The following is a 16,381-nucleotide window of genomic DNA, read 5'->3' as shown; positions in this document are numbered from 1 at the left end:
TTTGGTTACTATTAATATTATTATTTGTTTACTTATTAAATTAAAAATTATTATTATCATTATTATTCATTTTTCTTTTCAAAATTATTATCATTACTATATTTATTGATTATTATTATTAATGTATTATTATCATTTCTTTATTGATGTTATTCATTTATATTTATTATTATTATTGTTATTGTTATTTTTATTATTTTTATTATTGATTAATTATTATTATTATTATTATTATTATTTATTTATTTATTTATTTTATTATTATTGATTATTACTATTGTTATTATTATTATTTTTAATTATTATTATTATTATTTATTTATTAATTTTACTTATCATTATTTATTTTATTTGTTTATTTTTGTTTATTATTATTATTATTGTTTTATTATTGCTATTATATTTATTTATTGATAAATTAATTACTTGTATATAGTTATTAAATAGAAAAAAATTGAATTGATTTATTTGCCCGATCATTTTTTTTCTTCTCTCTTCAAATGTGTATCAATTTTGAAGTTAAAAATTAAATTTAACATCTGAAATTATTTAGACGCATAAAGTTTTATTGAGTGGCCTCAAATAGTGTGATTCCTACATGAATCACCTTACGATTGCTTAATATTACGCTAAATTATATAGTTCAATTTTTTATTTTTACTTCGAGTCCCTTGGCTTTCTCTTGGGCCTTCTTACAACGAGATTCTTTTATTTTTTCAATTGTCTTTCAAAACTTATATCATTTAATTATCATATTGTATCCCCATTCGATAAACTGTACCCCCATTCTCAAAAATTTGTAATAAATTTACCGCTTTTATTTACTTTATTATATTAGTTGATTGTTAATTCAAAGATTAAAATCAACCCTTTTTAGAAAAGAACAAAAATAAATACGCGATCCAACGTCGAGCAATTTTCAGAAAATTAGAACCGTTTACACTATCCAGTTCTCCATCATTTTCAAAATATTCAAATCATTCCATCTGTGTTGATTCAAACGCAAATATTTAAACCTCGATCCAACAACGAGTTTCTTTTCCCTAATCAAATCCAAAATACTTAATTACAATTAAACACCATTTCAAAAAAGGGTGAAAAAGGAGATGGTCTTGAGCCTTCAATTCCTCTCCTCAATTACTTGGATACGAGTAGCCTTACTCGACCATTCGAGCAATTGTCATCTATTAAAAAAAACTTCTAAGCTGACTAAGCCCCCGCCACATCCAAATTATTTTCATAATCAAACCTTAAGTTAAACTCAATTTCGCAACAAACTTAGACGAAAAAGGAGGTGGTATGGAGCCTTCCATTCCCTTCCCCGAGTACTTGGATACGAGTAGCCTTACTCGACCATTCGAGTATTTGTCGTCTGTCCAAAACACTTTAAGATTATTCAACTTCTTTCACAAATTAAGGATGAAAAGGGAGATGGTCTAGAGCCTTCTATTTCTCTTCTCGAGTACTTGGATACGAGTAGCCTTACTCGGCCATTCGAGTAATCGTCATCCAAACAAAACACTCAAACCAATCAAACTTGTTTTCCGCCCTTGTGCGATCACGAAAGCATTTTCAGAAAAGAGTATGCAACGTCCATTTTGATGTGAAACAAACAAAGACTTTAGCCTCCAAGAGTGAGCAACAAGTAAAGGTTTAATCGCTCAAATGTGATTCAAGCATAACTCTCTTTAAAAGCAATCCACCCAGTAGTTCTCTTTGGGCAGAACTACGTATGCCTTGAGTTCTTCATAGCACCTGAAGATATGTAGAAGCAGGATTGCGAAATCTTGTCAGGCACATTTATATTAAAAAAAACCCTAAGTCTTCCCTTTCTTTTTTTTTTCTCTCGCTCAGTAAATAGAAGATAACAATTAACGTCAAGCTAACACTTTATCGTGAATCTAACTAAGTGGTTCCTGTTGAGTACAACGGACGTGAGGGGTGCTAATACCTTCCTCTTGCGTAACCGACTCCCGAACCCGAATTTGGTTGCGACGACCATTTTCTTTTTGTTGTTTTTCGTGGGTTTTATCGATATTATCCCTTTCCTTCATTGGAATAAATAAAGTTCGGTGGCGACTCTGTTCGAACATCTTTTCCGCGAGCGTGCGAGCGCCTCGCGAAGGATTGCATTTTTCGAGATGCGACATTGAGTCATTAATATTTCATGATTTGAGTCAAATGAGCAAGTGGGGTGGAACAAGATCTCATAAAGAGAAGCAATCTATTTCCCGTGATTCGAGTCACATTGTAACCCTGATTCAAGTAATGAAGGCTCATGATTCAAGTCATGTACAAAGCTTGATTTGAATAAAATTAGTCAGAAGCAAATAGGAAAAAGTGAGAACGCTTGTGATTCAAGTCATATAGGATGTGTGATTCGAATCGAATGGGCCAGTGTCTAACATGAGATGTGTGATTTTAATTAAGTGCAACTTGTGATTTCAGTCACAAGACTACATAATTCGAATCATGTGTAAATTGTAATTCGAGTCACAGACAACAAAAAAATTCATGTTCTCCTCTATTTGATTTGATTTAAGTCATGGATTGTGAGTGACTCGAGTCACACACAATAAATCTCAAATTTTCAAGTTTTTAAAAATAGTTTGAGATTTCACTTTCCACATAACTTGAACCAATATAAAATATAAAATATGGTTCTTATTCCATTAACTCAACCAAATGACTTAAAATATTATGATCATACTCAAATACAAACACTTGAATTATGCATGCTAAAAAACGAATAGATTCAAAACCCAATCTAGATATGTGGAATTGACGAGGAGGCTCAATAAACAAAATAAACGAAACGAAAGCTTAGAGGACAAGCGACAAAACCGTATTAGGGATCTCCCCTGAATGTAATAGATACATCCAACTTCACTTGGCAGGTTCAACTAAAATTCATGAGAAGAGAAAATATTTTGAATTAAAATATGTTGTCTCTTATTGGGACTTTATATTTCTTCCAACATGTTTTTATTTTTAATTTCAAGGGAAGATATACTAATTTTAGAGATGGAGACAAGATAATTAATTTCTTACATATGTGAAATAAATCATGATAAGATAAATGTTAAATTACCTTATCTTCTTCATGACCTTCCATGAGACAAATGCTACTTTTTTATCATCTGAGGATTCCATGTCATTGGTATTCCAAGCGATGTAGGTTTTCATGACCTCTCTTTAAGGTTTCTTGTACTTTCTCTAGTTCTAGTTCTAAGGGTGATTTTTTTTTATGTGTCATTTCTTTCCACAATGATAACATGTAGGGACAGATGATGACTTTCTTTGTTCATGTTTTAATCATTTTGTTGTTTTGAAATTTTGAAATTTGTTTTTCGTGCCTAAGAAATTTATTAAATTTGAGAAACATGAGATTTATGTCTTCATCACTTTCACTTTGACAATCTTTATTTTCTGACTCCATGTCTTTTACATTTGTAACTTTTAGAGCAAGAATTTTTTTCTTCTTGTCACCTTCTTCATTATCTCTGGTCATTTCACCTTTATCTTGTGTTCCTTCAATTTACCAAAAAAAGTAGCCAAGTCCATGAAAGACAGGTCCCATGATTCAGAAATCACTGTGACTTTTGGTTGCCAACTACTGTTTAAGCATCTAAGAATTCTACAACTCATTTTGAAATACTTTCCCTAGAGTTTGCATGTGATTCACAAAGTGAGTGAATCATTTTTGCATATCATAAATGTTTTTCTTTAGGTGTTATTCTGAAGAGTTCATACTCATGGTTTAATGTTTGCATCCTTGTAATTCAAAAATGATTTATAAAAAATTAAAGCAAATGTTTATGTTAGACCAATCAAAGAGAGATAAAATAGCAAAAATGAAGAGATTCAACATAAAGAAAAAAAATGTCTTTGTTAGGCAAATTTAGATCGTAAAATAGAGAAGAGAAATGTCTCGAGGATTTATCCTTAGAAAAACCTATATAAATAATTTTTATATGACATTTTTCTAGTAAAAAACCTCTCAAACTTGTATTGATATAATCAATTAACTTGCAATATATATATATATATATATATATATATATATATATATATATATATATATATAATATATATATATATATATATATATATATATATATAATGGTATCTACATTTTCATAGTCTTCTACCAATAAATAACTATGTGTACTCTCATTGTTGTTTAAGTTGTGAACTTTTTACATCATTAACATCTTCTACTAATAAATTTATATTATTTGTATTCTCCTTGTTGTCTAAGTTATGAACTCTACTTACATTATTAACATCTTCTCCTATTATATTTTCATTTCTGTCTATATTTATATTGTTAAGTTCTTCATCATTACCTTGCTCATAGATGAGCAATCACCTAAAATTTCAATTTTACTTTTTTTAATAAACTTTTCTAAATAAAAGCATCAACTCTTTTTTTTTAGGTTTCAAACCTCCGGATTCAAAAAAAAATAGTAGGCATTACTCTAAAACAAACTCTAATTAACACAAATATAAAATAAATAAATTAAAATACAAATTTAAAATTAAATTAAAAAAGGTTAGATAAATAAAATTTGATTTTATATTTTTGTGTTAGTTTCTTTTCTTTAACTTCGACAATTTCTGTACGTTTTTTCTTATCTTTGTATTTGCAAGAAAAGATATTGACAACCCATATTTAGAAAGATGAAAGAAAAAGATAAGAAAATAGGATGAGAGGTTTAAGAAGATGAAAGAAAAAAATAAAACAAATAGAATAACAGAGATTACATTATCTTATTTTATTTTATTTGAATATTTATTATTTATGAAAAATGCTAATAAGTGTTTCCGGGTCCTAGTTAAGAAATTAAAATGATAAATTAAAAATAATATTTTTTTTAAAATATATGTGTATTCAATGCACTGAAAATATACATAATCAATATTTATACAGAATATTAAGTGTACTCAATAAATCAGACATAACACATTTTATTTATCTGAGATTCTTAACCAATAATCGGGGCACCGGTTATCATGACCCATTATTTATTATGATCCATTATTTATTAGCAAAACAATACATTAGTAATAAGTAATAGATATTATTAATAAACTCAATATTGTACTCTTTATATTCCCTATAAAATAAAAATATCCAAACATAAAAAAAAAGATTAATTACTATCCTCAGTGTAAAAGTTTTACACCGTCGATTCATCACCATTATCCGTTTGTATTATTTTATAGATTTTTAAAATAAAAGTCAAATTTCTTTTAATATCCGACGTTTATAATTAATTGACAGTGTAACTTTTACACTGACGATGTATTTCAATTAAACTCAAAAAACAATTGCATCCAACAATATAATGCTCTTCAAAGACTCTTAAACACAAGCTCAGTATGTACGATGTGCAATTTTAGTTTTGCTTAACAAAATAATTAGAATTTGCTTTCACGATTTTTATTCATAGAGATCAAATACATTATTATAAAGGAAAAGTTTAAAATAAATAAAAAAAGAATTATCTTACACATGCATATAATCAAACCTACTCCATATGTCAATATCTTGAACGTGGGCTATTTTGTGCCAATCCTCACCAGTGTTCTCTTTACATCGTTTCCCTAATTCACTGCAAGCATGAATTCCCAATCTTTTCAAACTAGTAAGACCTTGAATGCTCATGGGAAGACATGTCACCTTTGGACAATTAGAAATAACTAATCTGTCAAGCAAGATTAGGTTTCCTAACCAGTCAGGTAAGGATGCCAGGTTCGGAAGATTAGCCAATAACAAAGATTGAAGAGCACACATATGTTGTAATGCCTCATGCAAACCTTCTATTTCTGGGCAACTGTAGACTGTCAAATCCTCAAGACAAGTGAGGTATTGAAAACTTTCTGATAGGTTGAACTTTTGGCACCTCTTAATACTCAATCTCTTAAGAGAGTGCAATCCATGTAATACTTCATCTGCCAATGACTTGAGGTTCTCGCAATCACTAATAAATATCTCTTGGATATCATTAATGTTAGTTGGAAGTTGCTCAAGTTTAGAAAGACCATCAATATCAAAAATCTTTAGAGAAGGGAGGTCTCTTAGCATCCCATCTGGAAAGAAAGTTAGCTCTTTATGATCTTTGAAACTAAGTTTTTCAAGACTACCGAGTGTATGAATTGAACTTAGTAAATGTTGGCTGCATTTCCCTTCTACAAGCAAATCATTAAGAGAAGGAAGGCAAGGCAACTCCAACAGTACAGGACATTCCGTAATTTCAAATTTTGAAAGGCACGGAAACATGTTATCTCTATCCTCGCTTGATAGCCTTACCAGATTCGGCAACTGCTCTAGTACCAATTTTTCTAGTTTTGTGAAACCTCCTGCAACTCCACCATTGCATGAATCCTCCTCATATATGTATTCTACATGGCTCATGTTAGATACTGTTAGATTCTTTAGAGAAGGAAGTTTCCCCAAGTCTGGAAGGTGTAAACAACTTTTGCAAGCAATGAGCTTTAGACTACTTAAAAAAATTAATGAAGAGCTAGACATCCATTGTGGAAAATAGGCACCTGTATATCCTCTCACTGTCAGACTTTGAAGTTGTTGGGATTGAGGTTCAAGAACTTCAAGAATCTCCTCAACATTTTCTTGTAATTGGGAATCTTCATTTGTCCTCCATTCCAATTCCAAATTGCTCACGTGCTTTCTTACCATATTAGCTTCTTTGGCACTCATCACACTTTTAACTCTCTCCAAGTGTTTAATGTAAAGGCTTCCTTTGAGGTTCATTTGTCCTAGTTCCGCCAAAAGAAATCCTTTTTTCTTTCCAACTACATACTTGGTTAATGTTTTTAGCGAAACCAACATCCCTATATGCGGAGGCAAGCTTAATAATGAGTAACAACCCTTTAAAGATAGATGTTGTAGAGCTTTCAACTGTACCAACCCATAAGGCAACCTTTGGAGCCTTGAACAATAATCTAACTTTAAAATCTGCAAATTCCATAACTCGCATAAAGATTCTGGAAGAGTTTTGAAATTTCCAAGGGAAAGATTCAAGTATCTTAAATGTTTCAAACGAAAAATCGAAGATGACAACTTTTCCATTCTTTCGAAATCAAGTACTCGTAGAGAATAACATTTTAGTACTTGAGGTGGGGAACCATTGTGTTCACGCGTTAAAAAGGTCCTTAATGATTTGATTCCATGCAACTGTGTTGAACTGACTACCATAGAGGATTTCTCATCATAAGTTGACATGTGGAGGATTCTTTTAGATAGGTTTGGTTTTGTACTGTAACAACTAACCTCTTCAGCGATAGATTGAGCAAGATCATGAACAAGGTCGTGCATTTTAAATTGTTCAATTTCACCAATATCATCTATCTCTATATCTTGAAAAAATGATCTCCAATATAACTCATTCCACACCTCATTGCCAATATCTTCTGCTTCCAGCATTGCATTGGATGAAATAAAACCATTAGCCATCCAAAGACCAATCAGAAACTTCTTGTTTATGATTTCATCTTTGGGAAACAGTGCACACAAGGCAAAACACGGTCTCAATTTTACCGGCAAATTCAAGTAGCTTAATCTTAAGGCAGGCATGACATGATCTTCACCTTGTAAGTTCCATAGCTGGCTTTCCTTGACATTGAGCCACTCTATTTCCTTTCTTTTGAAACGCAAGAGACTTCCTAATGCCATTGCCGCAAGAGGCACTCCCCCGCACTTCTTTACTATCTCCTTTCCTATGGCCACAAGTTCTTCCCTCTCTTCCTCATTTGGTCCAAAGGCTCTTTGTTTCAACAACTCCCAACAATCAGTGTCTGATAGGATTGATAAATCATGAGGGGGTATTGTTCCCATGATTGCTGCAACCTTTAGAAGACGAGTGGTGACCAAAATTGACGCGCCTTTTCTTCCACATGCTAATACAGATTTCAACCTCTGCCAATTCTCTTGTTCATCATCCCATACATCATCCAGCACTAGCAAATACTTTTTTCCTTTCAGCAAATCTAAAAGTTTTCTTTGTAAAGGCTCTAGGTCTAATTCCTCACAAGCATGGCCTGATGCAGATTCAATGATGGCTTTTGTCATTCTGTTCAAACTAAAATCTTCAGAAACACATACCCAGATTCTCAGCTCAAAATGACTGACTACCTTGTCATGATTGAATATAAGTTGGGCAAGTGTTGTTTTTCCAAGTCCACCAAGACCAACTATTGGATAAACAGACAAATCCTCAAAACTAGAAGCATCACCTACCAAAAACTCAATAATTCTATCCTTATCTTGTTCTCTTCCGTAGACTTGAGGTTGAGTAATGATTGAAGTTGTTTGGCGCCAGTTAAGGACTCCACTTCTCTTGTCTCTGACAATCTCAGTCAAATGAAACTTGCTCCTTTCTTGAGCGATTTCATCTAACCTCTCTCTTATCCTCTTCATTCTCTTAGCAATTTTGTAACGGAAAACGGCATGCTTTGGATGAAAAGAGAATAAGAAAGAGCTTTGTACCTTGTGTGACAGACCTTTGCACTCCATCTCCAAAACTTGAGTGGCGCACTCGTCCAAGATGTCATCGAGGACGAGAGCAGCATCTTTGAGCTTAAGAAGCCAGTCCTTGATAGCTCTATCAGTGAACTGTTTCTCCTCAGCATCTTCAAGAGTAGCCTTGATTGTTGTCAGCAAGCTGGAAAGACTATTAAAGTCTTGATCAAAACCAAGAAATAAGCCAAGCTCTTTTTGAATGAGTGAGCTCAAATTATTAAGGACAACTTCAATAACAGCTTCAGCCATATTTCAAATTTGTAACTGAAGAAGAATGTAAACGCGAGTGATGAGGATGTATTATGAGAAAACAAGATTATTAACAAGGAGTGAGTGAGTGGTAGGAGATGTTTTGGGATAGACTTTGTCAAGTCAACAACCCACCAACTATGACTAATGAAACTTTGAAATTATGCGCACAAAGTTGTTTGATTGAAATTTCAGAGACACAAACAGAGAAAAGAAAATGACAAGTTAGAAAAGAGAAATAAGTCTGAAACTTCAATCAATACCGACAGTATTGAGTAGGGATACGTGTCTGTTTCCAATTGGCCTGTACGAAACGGTTGTTTCCAATTTTATGGTTTCTATTGGTCAGTAAGAAACAAGGCTACGTTTAGAAGCATGGAATGAGTGGCTGTTTCAAATTTCCACAAGCATATTTGACATTAAAATTGGAAAGCATTGTTTAAATATTTGATTATTTATGTTTAATTGATCAATAACAAACATACCAATGTATTGCAACTTCTTAGGAATTCTTTTATACAAATAACCAACTTTTTAAAATAAATTTCTATAATAACCACTTTTCCCACATATTTCTGAAAATAATTCAGTTTTAAGTAAAAGAATTTTGAAACAAAGAGCTCTTGTAAGATGAATTGACGGTACCGTTTAAAAAAATCTGAAGTGTTGTCAATTGAATTGGCGACTGCAATGTTGTCAATTCAATGCATGACTCAAGTACTAGCATCAATTCATCTGGCGCATGAGTTTATTTTTTTAATAAAAACTATACTAGCATCAATTCATCTGGCGCATGAGTTTATTTTTTTAATAAAAACTATACAATATAAAAAAAAAACTAAATAATAAATATGAAAACAAAATTAACACTAACGAAGACGACCAAATTGGTCATATCGGTCACCGATTCCACACTCACTAGCTACTCTAACTCTTTGCACTCGTTGTTGATTCATCCCAAGTGTTTGAAGATTTGAGGTCTTTGAAACATCACCATCACAAGGTTCCTTAATAACTTATTTCTAAGTACTCTTATAAATGGAACGACGACTTAGTATTTCATAAATAATTACCAAAATGAATTTTTATTTCACATGAGTATAAGCATACCGGTCTGCAAAGTGAAACTAGCAGTTTTTTAGAGCTAAATTGATTTGAACATTATTTTCAGAGACTAAAATAAATCTATGCTTTTTTTTTCTGATAATGCTCCCTCTAGGATTTATACAAAAAGTCAAAGAGGCATATTATTTTTGAGGTACGAAGATTGCTTTTCCCCTATACCTCCATTCCATACGGGTAATCAAAGAATGATTTGTATATAGATAACAAATAAAGAGTAATACGGCATCAAATGAAGTGTATAATGTGATGTTTGATTAATATTTCCAAATTCTGCACAATACAGCATCTAGAAAGCGTTTAAATAAGATGAATGATAAATCTACACTTTTGCTATTCATATAATTCTAAAAGTATAACTAAAAGAATTTGTGATTGATGTTGGGTGAAGGATACTACTAATTGTGGAGGCCCTTTCATTAGACTAAAACATAAACATTACTGTAACATTAGTGTTAATTAATCTATCATGATTCATGAGGCAGCAGTTATTAAAACTAGGAATCTCGTTTCATCATTTCGTCCCTATCTATGAAACGCTCAAGCAGCTCCTTCTCTTGCAAAACCAAACAATCTTCAGCCTTGCCAAACCATTTGTACCGGTTTTTTGCTATATAATCATACACAGCATCCCTTATTGGAGTTGGTATCACCCACAGCCAGCTCAAAGCAGAGTAAGGTAATGGCAAGTATGACAGTACACGCAATGCAGCTGCATAATAATGTCACAATGAGATCGACACAAGAAAAATGACATGGAAAACAAGAGTAGTGAAAATGTAATTAACTTATGTTCATCTACTACCTAAATAATCTAATCATTTAGACAAAATCCTAAAGGATGCCTTTGGCAAGTTCCCTTAATAAAGAGCTCATTCATCATCATACAATACGAAAGATTATGGAATACACAAGAAAATTTACACATTCAAGGAAACAAATGCAACTTTTGAAAAATTCACAGTTGGCCAACAATAATCAATAAACCTCTCCCAAGTATACATACTCACTTGAAGATGAGAAGCATCATCATTGTATGATATAGTACATTGGAGAGAAGATCGTGAGTTAATGAGAAATGAACTAATTTTTCTCTTCATCCAAATTAGAGGACAGAGATTTTTATTTATATTTCTTGTGATTTTCTCTTCTTCCAAATAACCTTTGTCAATTTTGCTTCTCTCCATTGTCTTCCCTCTCATTTTCTTCTCTCATCGACCAAACAGGGTGTAAAAGCTTCTTGGTTTTTTATATATCTGATGTAGGGATCTCACTTTCTCCAGATTGGGTTGAAATCACTTAACCCATTCTCTTGTCCCTCCCTTTCCTTTTCCTCCAATTAAAAGAAAACGTCTCTGTATAAAACTAACACTCTTACTTGATTGTTAATTTTTTTTGTTAACTCATGTTTCTATTGCGAAGACAGGAAAAGGGGACAGTTGAATGCAATCCCTACACTCCCCACCGACAGTGGAAGCCTCAAGCACACTAGGTCACCCTTTATTTTTACTTTTATTTTGGTAACAAATCATGATTGCTAGATTGAGTAGTTAGTAAAATTCAGAGGGTTTTATATAAAGAGGTACGAGAAAGAATAAATACTTTGCATTATGAATATGGTTTAACACGATTGATGATAATTAGACACTAAACACTAACCTTTATCTAAACTATAACTAAGCTCATAATTCTAGTTAAATAGGTGAGTGAATTCTAACCAGTAGATCCCTGAGAGAATACATTCAAGCCTTCAATGAATAAAAAGCGACGTAGAACATCGTCTCGTTGAAGACCAGATGCTCTCAAGTATGGCTCAGCAGCATTAGACTGAACGCAGCAAAATTTGATCTTCCTATCCTTGTCAGCTCTGATCACCCATTTCACTCCTGCCAATACACAATTGTTAAAACTGTAATAAAGAACATTAGACAAATGAGCACAAACCTTCAACAATGCATAAGCTAATAAGATTTGGAACATTGACAAGCTAAACAGAATAAGTTATGACTGAAAATAGCTTATTCATTATTGAACTGAAAATAGCTTAGCTTATTCAATATTGATTATTAGATGCTTAAGACATGATGACATTGTAAACCCTAAAACCTTGCCCTAATTATGAAATTCTTAAAAAAAATCCCTTTAACAAAACCACTATGTGTTCCTATTAACAATCCATAAAAGCACATGAATGGAAGAGTGTTTCCTAAGAGAAAGTGAAGAGTGGGAATAAAACTGATAGTACCTTGGTGACAGAGATGGCAAACGCCGTCGTAAAGAACAACTCTGGGTTGAAGGAAAGTGGGAGTGACAAGCTTCGCGACGGAAGAAGCAGAGACGTCGACGTCGACGGTGGTGCTGGAAGTGGAAGAGAGTGAACGAAGGAACGAAAGTGAGGAGGATCTGAAAGTTGACGTGTCGGTCAAGCTTCTAGCGACGCCTCTCTTCATTGTAATCATATTCATCTTCTTCATTTGTGCGTTGGTGTGTGAAATTTGCAACCAAAAAAAAGTGCTAAATACCAATAGAGCTTATTTTCTTTACTCTAGAGCTTTTAAAAACATAAAGATTCTGAAAAGTTCTAAGAAAATCATGATACAAAAAAATTAAAACTATCATAGGTTAAATTGATATTATGCGTCTCTTAACCTTTATTTTGTGAAAAGAGAAATAAACTTGAGATTGACATTTTTTATTACTTTCTAAAATTTAATTTTTAAAGTTTGTTTTCTATATAAAGTTTTGTTAGTTTAATTTAATTAAAAAAAATTATAAAATGACATCTTTTTATTTTTTAAAAAGAAAAAAAATAACAAGTATTAATTCCATTGATTTGTATGGCGGGAAATAAATTGAGTCGAGTCAAATCTGATTTATTTAAGTTCGATTTGATAAGAATTTATTTAATTTAATTTATTATTAATTTTTTTCCGCTCGAACTCGACTCAATAAAATTTCATAAATAATTTGATTCAGCTCGATCGCTCGAATTCAGTCCAATTTATTAACTCAAAAAGGATCAAAAATTAAATATAAATAACTATAAATTAAAAAAAATTAAGGTTTAATGCATCTTTTGGTTTCTTAAATTAATTTAAGGTTTCACTTTCTTCCTTTAACAAATAAATATTTACCTCTCTTTCCCATACATGTCTCTGATAGTATGGTCCGGGTGTTGAGATAACAACGATAAATCGAACAGATGAAACACACAACCATTTTATTTTCATGGTTTGCTTATCAACCATAATGCCTAAAAGAAAAACACACAAACATTAGACATATGTAACATATTAGGTCAAGCAAAAAAATGCAGAAAGATGAATTCTGGAGGTGTATCTCCGGTTTATAGAAACACATTGCAACTTTGCGAAAATACATCTTAGTAAGGTTCTACAACTCAGCAACACATAAATGGCGGACATGCAGTTTGACCCAACATCCAAAATAATGCATTTTTCAATTAAAAAACCTATCAAACACATTGTTCATGTAAATGACATATCTAAACTAGGAATTTTTTTAAAAAAATAACCAATGTTTTCAAATAAAATCTCAAAATAATCAAATTTTCAAAAAATATTATAAAATAACCATTTTTCTACTGATGCGCCAGTTGTACTGGCGCATCCAACTAACCTAGAGAAGAGGCACCTAGAGCCATGGTGCATGCATGCAAAGCCAATGCATGTAGGCGCCACATACATTGGCGCATGCATGTGGGCGCCACATGCATTGGCGCATGCATACACTACATAGTGTATGCGCCAATGCATGTGGGTATGCTCCTTTCACTTTTAAAAAAAATTAATGTTAAAATTATAATTAATTAAATGAAATACTGAAAATAAAAATTATATTATATTATAATGAAAAATTACATAGAATTGACAAGAAATCCAATGACCCGCCCGATTGAAATGCCCCCATGTTCCACATCCAGGTGCGTTAGCCTGTCTTCGAGGTCTCCCACGATTTTTCTGAGGTGTTTGGGGTCTTTAAGTGCTGACATGATCCAATGGTGACTGGTGTGAAGGTTCGATAGAAGGTTCAATGGTATTTGATAGATGTGTCATCATTTGTCCCCAATAGCTGAGGGGGTTGTCGCCAACAGCGCTTCCGTAATTGAATTCAGTGTCCATGTTGTCGTAGTTGGGTCATTGTGGTTGGGGTGAATTGTGGATAATATGGTTGCTTGAATTAGGACATTGAATCGGTTTGAAAACGAATCAATGGTTCCTAGGGTGTACAATAGTCAAACAATGGTTAGGTGTTATGGCGATGAGGTGTTTGGATGGTCATTGGTGGGGGGTTACGATGGCATGACGATGAATCATATGAATCATCTGGGCTATAGACTTTTGTGATGGATGTGTATGGTTGTTGGTGGTTAGGTTTCGATTCTTGGTTTTGAGTTTTGGTGTGTGGCATGAATGGGTTGTAAGGTTTGGTGTTTGGTTGTTGGATGTATATGGTAGGGTAATGGTGTGAGGTTCGTCGTTGGGTTTGGGTGGGTTGACATTGTTCTTGGATGGGGATTTGTTGTTGGGCGTATGTTGACGAAGCTAGTTGGCGTGGATCAATCAAATACCTTGGCTTAGACACAAATTTTGGCGTTGTAACCGACCTAAATCATGCCATATAATGTTGAGTTGGTCTAACACTCTGTATGACTAGTTTGTTTAAGATGTGTTGTCGTTGATTCTTCCAATGACAACACATCTCTTTTGCGAAGTCTCTCCAGTCAGAATAATCCCATTGGACATCGAATCTTTGTTGATGCCAATCTCCCAAACACGTCGGAGGTTCTGGAATTTGTTGTTGCATGTCGAACTGCAGTTTTACACGACCACTCTGGTGCATCTCCACGGTAGTGAACCGGATAATTTGTGTTTTTGTTGTCCAAACTGCATCATCATCATGGTTAACCTGGTGATTAAGACCCGGATATGGCCTCCAGATAAACTGTACAAGAATATGACATGATTAAATGATATGTAATTGGATATTTTTTTAAAATCAAATATAGAGTTGTGTAGTAGTATTACATCGTCTGGTCCAATGTGGTATAATAGATTGCAATAGACTACTACAGCGTGTTTCAGACACCTGTTGTAGTTCATCCCTTTAACTGACCACCTAGATCGAAAAGATTTGAAAAATATTATTTATAGTTAGTTGTAATATAAAGTATAATAAATTAGATGGTAAAGTTTTAAACTTACTTTGTTGCAAAGAGGAATATGAATGGTTTCTCGTTTACCGGGGCGAGTGACGACATTCTTGACCAACCTCATGCTTGTAGCAAATACGCGCATGAATAAAACGTACAAGTATTTTTTTTTGGCATTTTTACACAATGCAATGTATAGATGGGCCAAAATAGCTTAACCCCAACTATATGTGTACCTTATTTATGTTTCTTAACAACGACAAATACATAATATTTACCGTATTACCAGTACTTTTAGGAAATAAAAAATTACTAAATAGAATCATAATAGAACACCGAGCTTTAATTATTTTTTCATACTCGCTAGATTCTTCGGTTAATGTTATACTCGCATAATATTATTTGAGATATTTTAAGTTAATACCTTGACCCATAGCTTGACTAGAAGTCTCTCTCGTAGTTGTGTCGTCACACAAAGTGTAACACCCTTCTAAAATACCCCAAATATTTAATTAAAATAACAACATATATCAATCAGAGTAATTATGCACCAAGGGTGTCACACAATATTTCACACCATTCACCATGATTATTTAGTCATGCTCATTATTTAATCAAAATAAACATTTTTGCATAAATCGCAGCGGATAGAAATCTCATCAAGCATATAAAACATGTAACGCATTACATGAAAATTTTCCAACAGGGAAAACAACCCGTCCCGATGTTACATCTATCAGAGCATGACCCACTAAGGAGACTACACTAAACTCCATAGCACTAGCTTCTACTCAACTCACTGCTCGTTACCTGAAAAATAGTTGTAAGGGTGAGTTCCTCAATCGATATAATAAGCATTATAGAACAACGTGTAATGCTAAGTAAATAACACATTTCATCACCCAAATCAGATTTACACATTCAGTAACGGCAATATCAACTCAACATCATACTCAACATCAACACAACTCGCAACATACAACACACAACACACATATAATACTGGAATACATCCATTCATATTATATGCCATACATACATTATGCAATGAGACTCCATGCATGCGGTACCGACTATTCATGAACATATAGTTCAACTCACCGATCAAACCCAGATACGGCTACCAAGCTCACTAGTCCCACTCATTTGAGACCTAGTGACTCACTCACTAATTCCTCACCATGGGAATTAGCTACCACCCCAAGGGCTATGCTATGCACGCTAATCACCTAGCATGCAAACATCACAACAATCAACAATGATCTACTCACTAATTCCTCACCATGGGAATT

General features: G+C 33.0%; 2 protein-coding genes across 6 annotated transcripts in view; both read right to left on the bottom strand.

Annotated features, from left to right (window-relative positions):
- Positions 1 to 5,386: 5,386 nt before the first annotated feature.
- LOC127119392 (putative disease resistance protein RGA1) overlaps positions 5,387 to 16,381 on the bottom strand; it is a 70,957-nt gene continuing 59,962 nt past the window's right edge. For 3 of the 5 annotated variants that reach the window (XM_051049620.1, XM_051049619.1, XM_051049618.1), the window contains one exon: positions 5,387 to 7,940. In XM_051049620.1, coding sequence (XP_050905577.1) covers positions 5,513 to 7,940 — 2,428 coding nt within the window. In that variant the 3' untranslated portion in view covers positions 5,387 to 5,512. Of the gene's footprint in view, positions 8,424 to 16,381 lie in introns of all 5 variants that reach the window. The other 2 variants (XM_051049621.1, XM_051049617.1) reach the window with 2 other exon arrangements.
- Positions 10,089 to 12,520, bottom strand: LOC127119395 (uncharacterized). Its single transcript, XM_051049624.1, has 3 exons — positions 12,162 to 12,520; positions 11,635 to 11,802; positions 10,089 to 10,628 (listed from the first exon to the last, which is right to left on the bottom strand). The coding sequence occupies exons 1-3, from the start codon at positions 12,388 to 12,390 to the stop codon at positions 10,414 to 10,416; spliced, it is 612 nt and encodes a 203-aa protein (XP_050905581.1). The 5' UTR covers positions 12,391 to 12,520; the 3' UTR covers positions 10,089 to 10,413.

This window comes from Lathyrus oleraceus, chromosome 2 (genome assembly GCF_024323335.1).
Source record: "Lathyrus oleraceus cultivar Zhongwan6 chromosome 2, CAAS_Psat_ZW6_1.0, whole genome shotgun sequence".
Lineage (NCBI taxonomy): Eukaryota > Viridiplantae > Streptophyta > Magnoliopsida > Fabales > Fabaceae > Lathyrus > Lathyrus oleraceus.
Note: the sequence above shows the minus strand (reverse complement) of the source record. Positions and strands in the feature narration are given on the sequence as shown.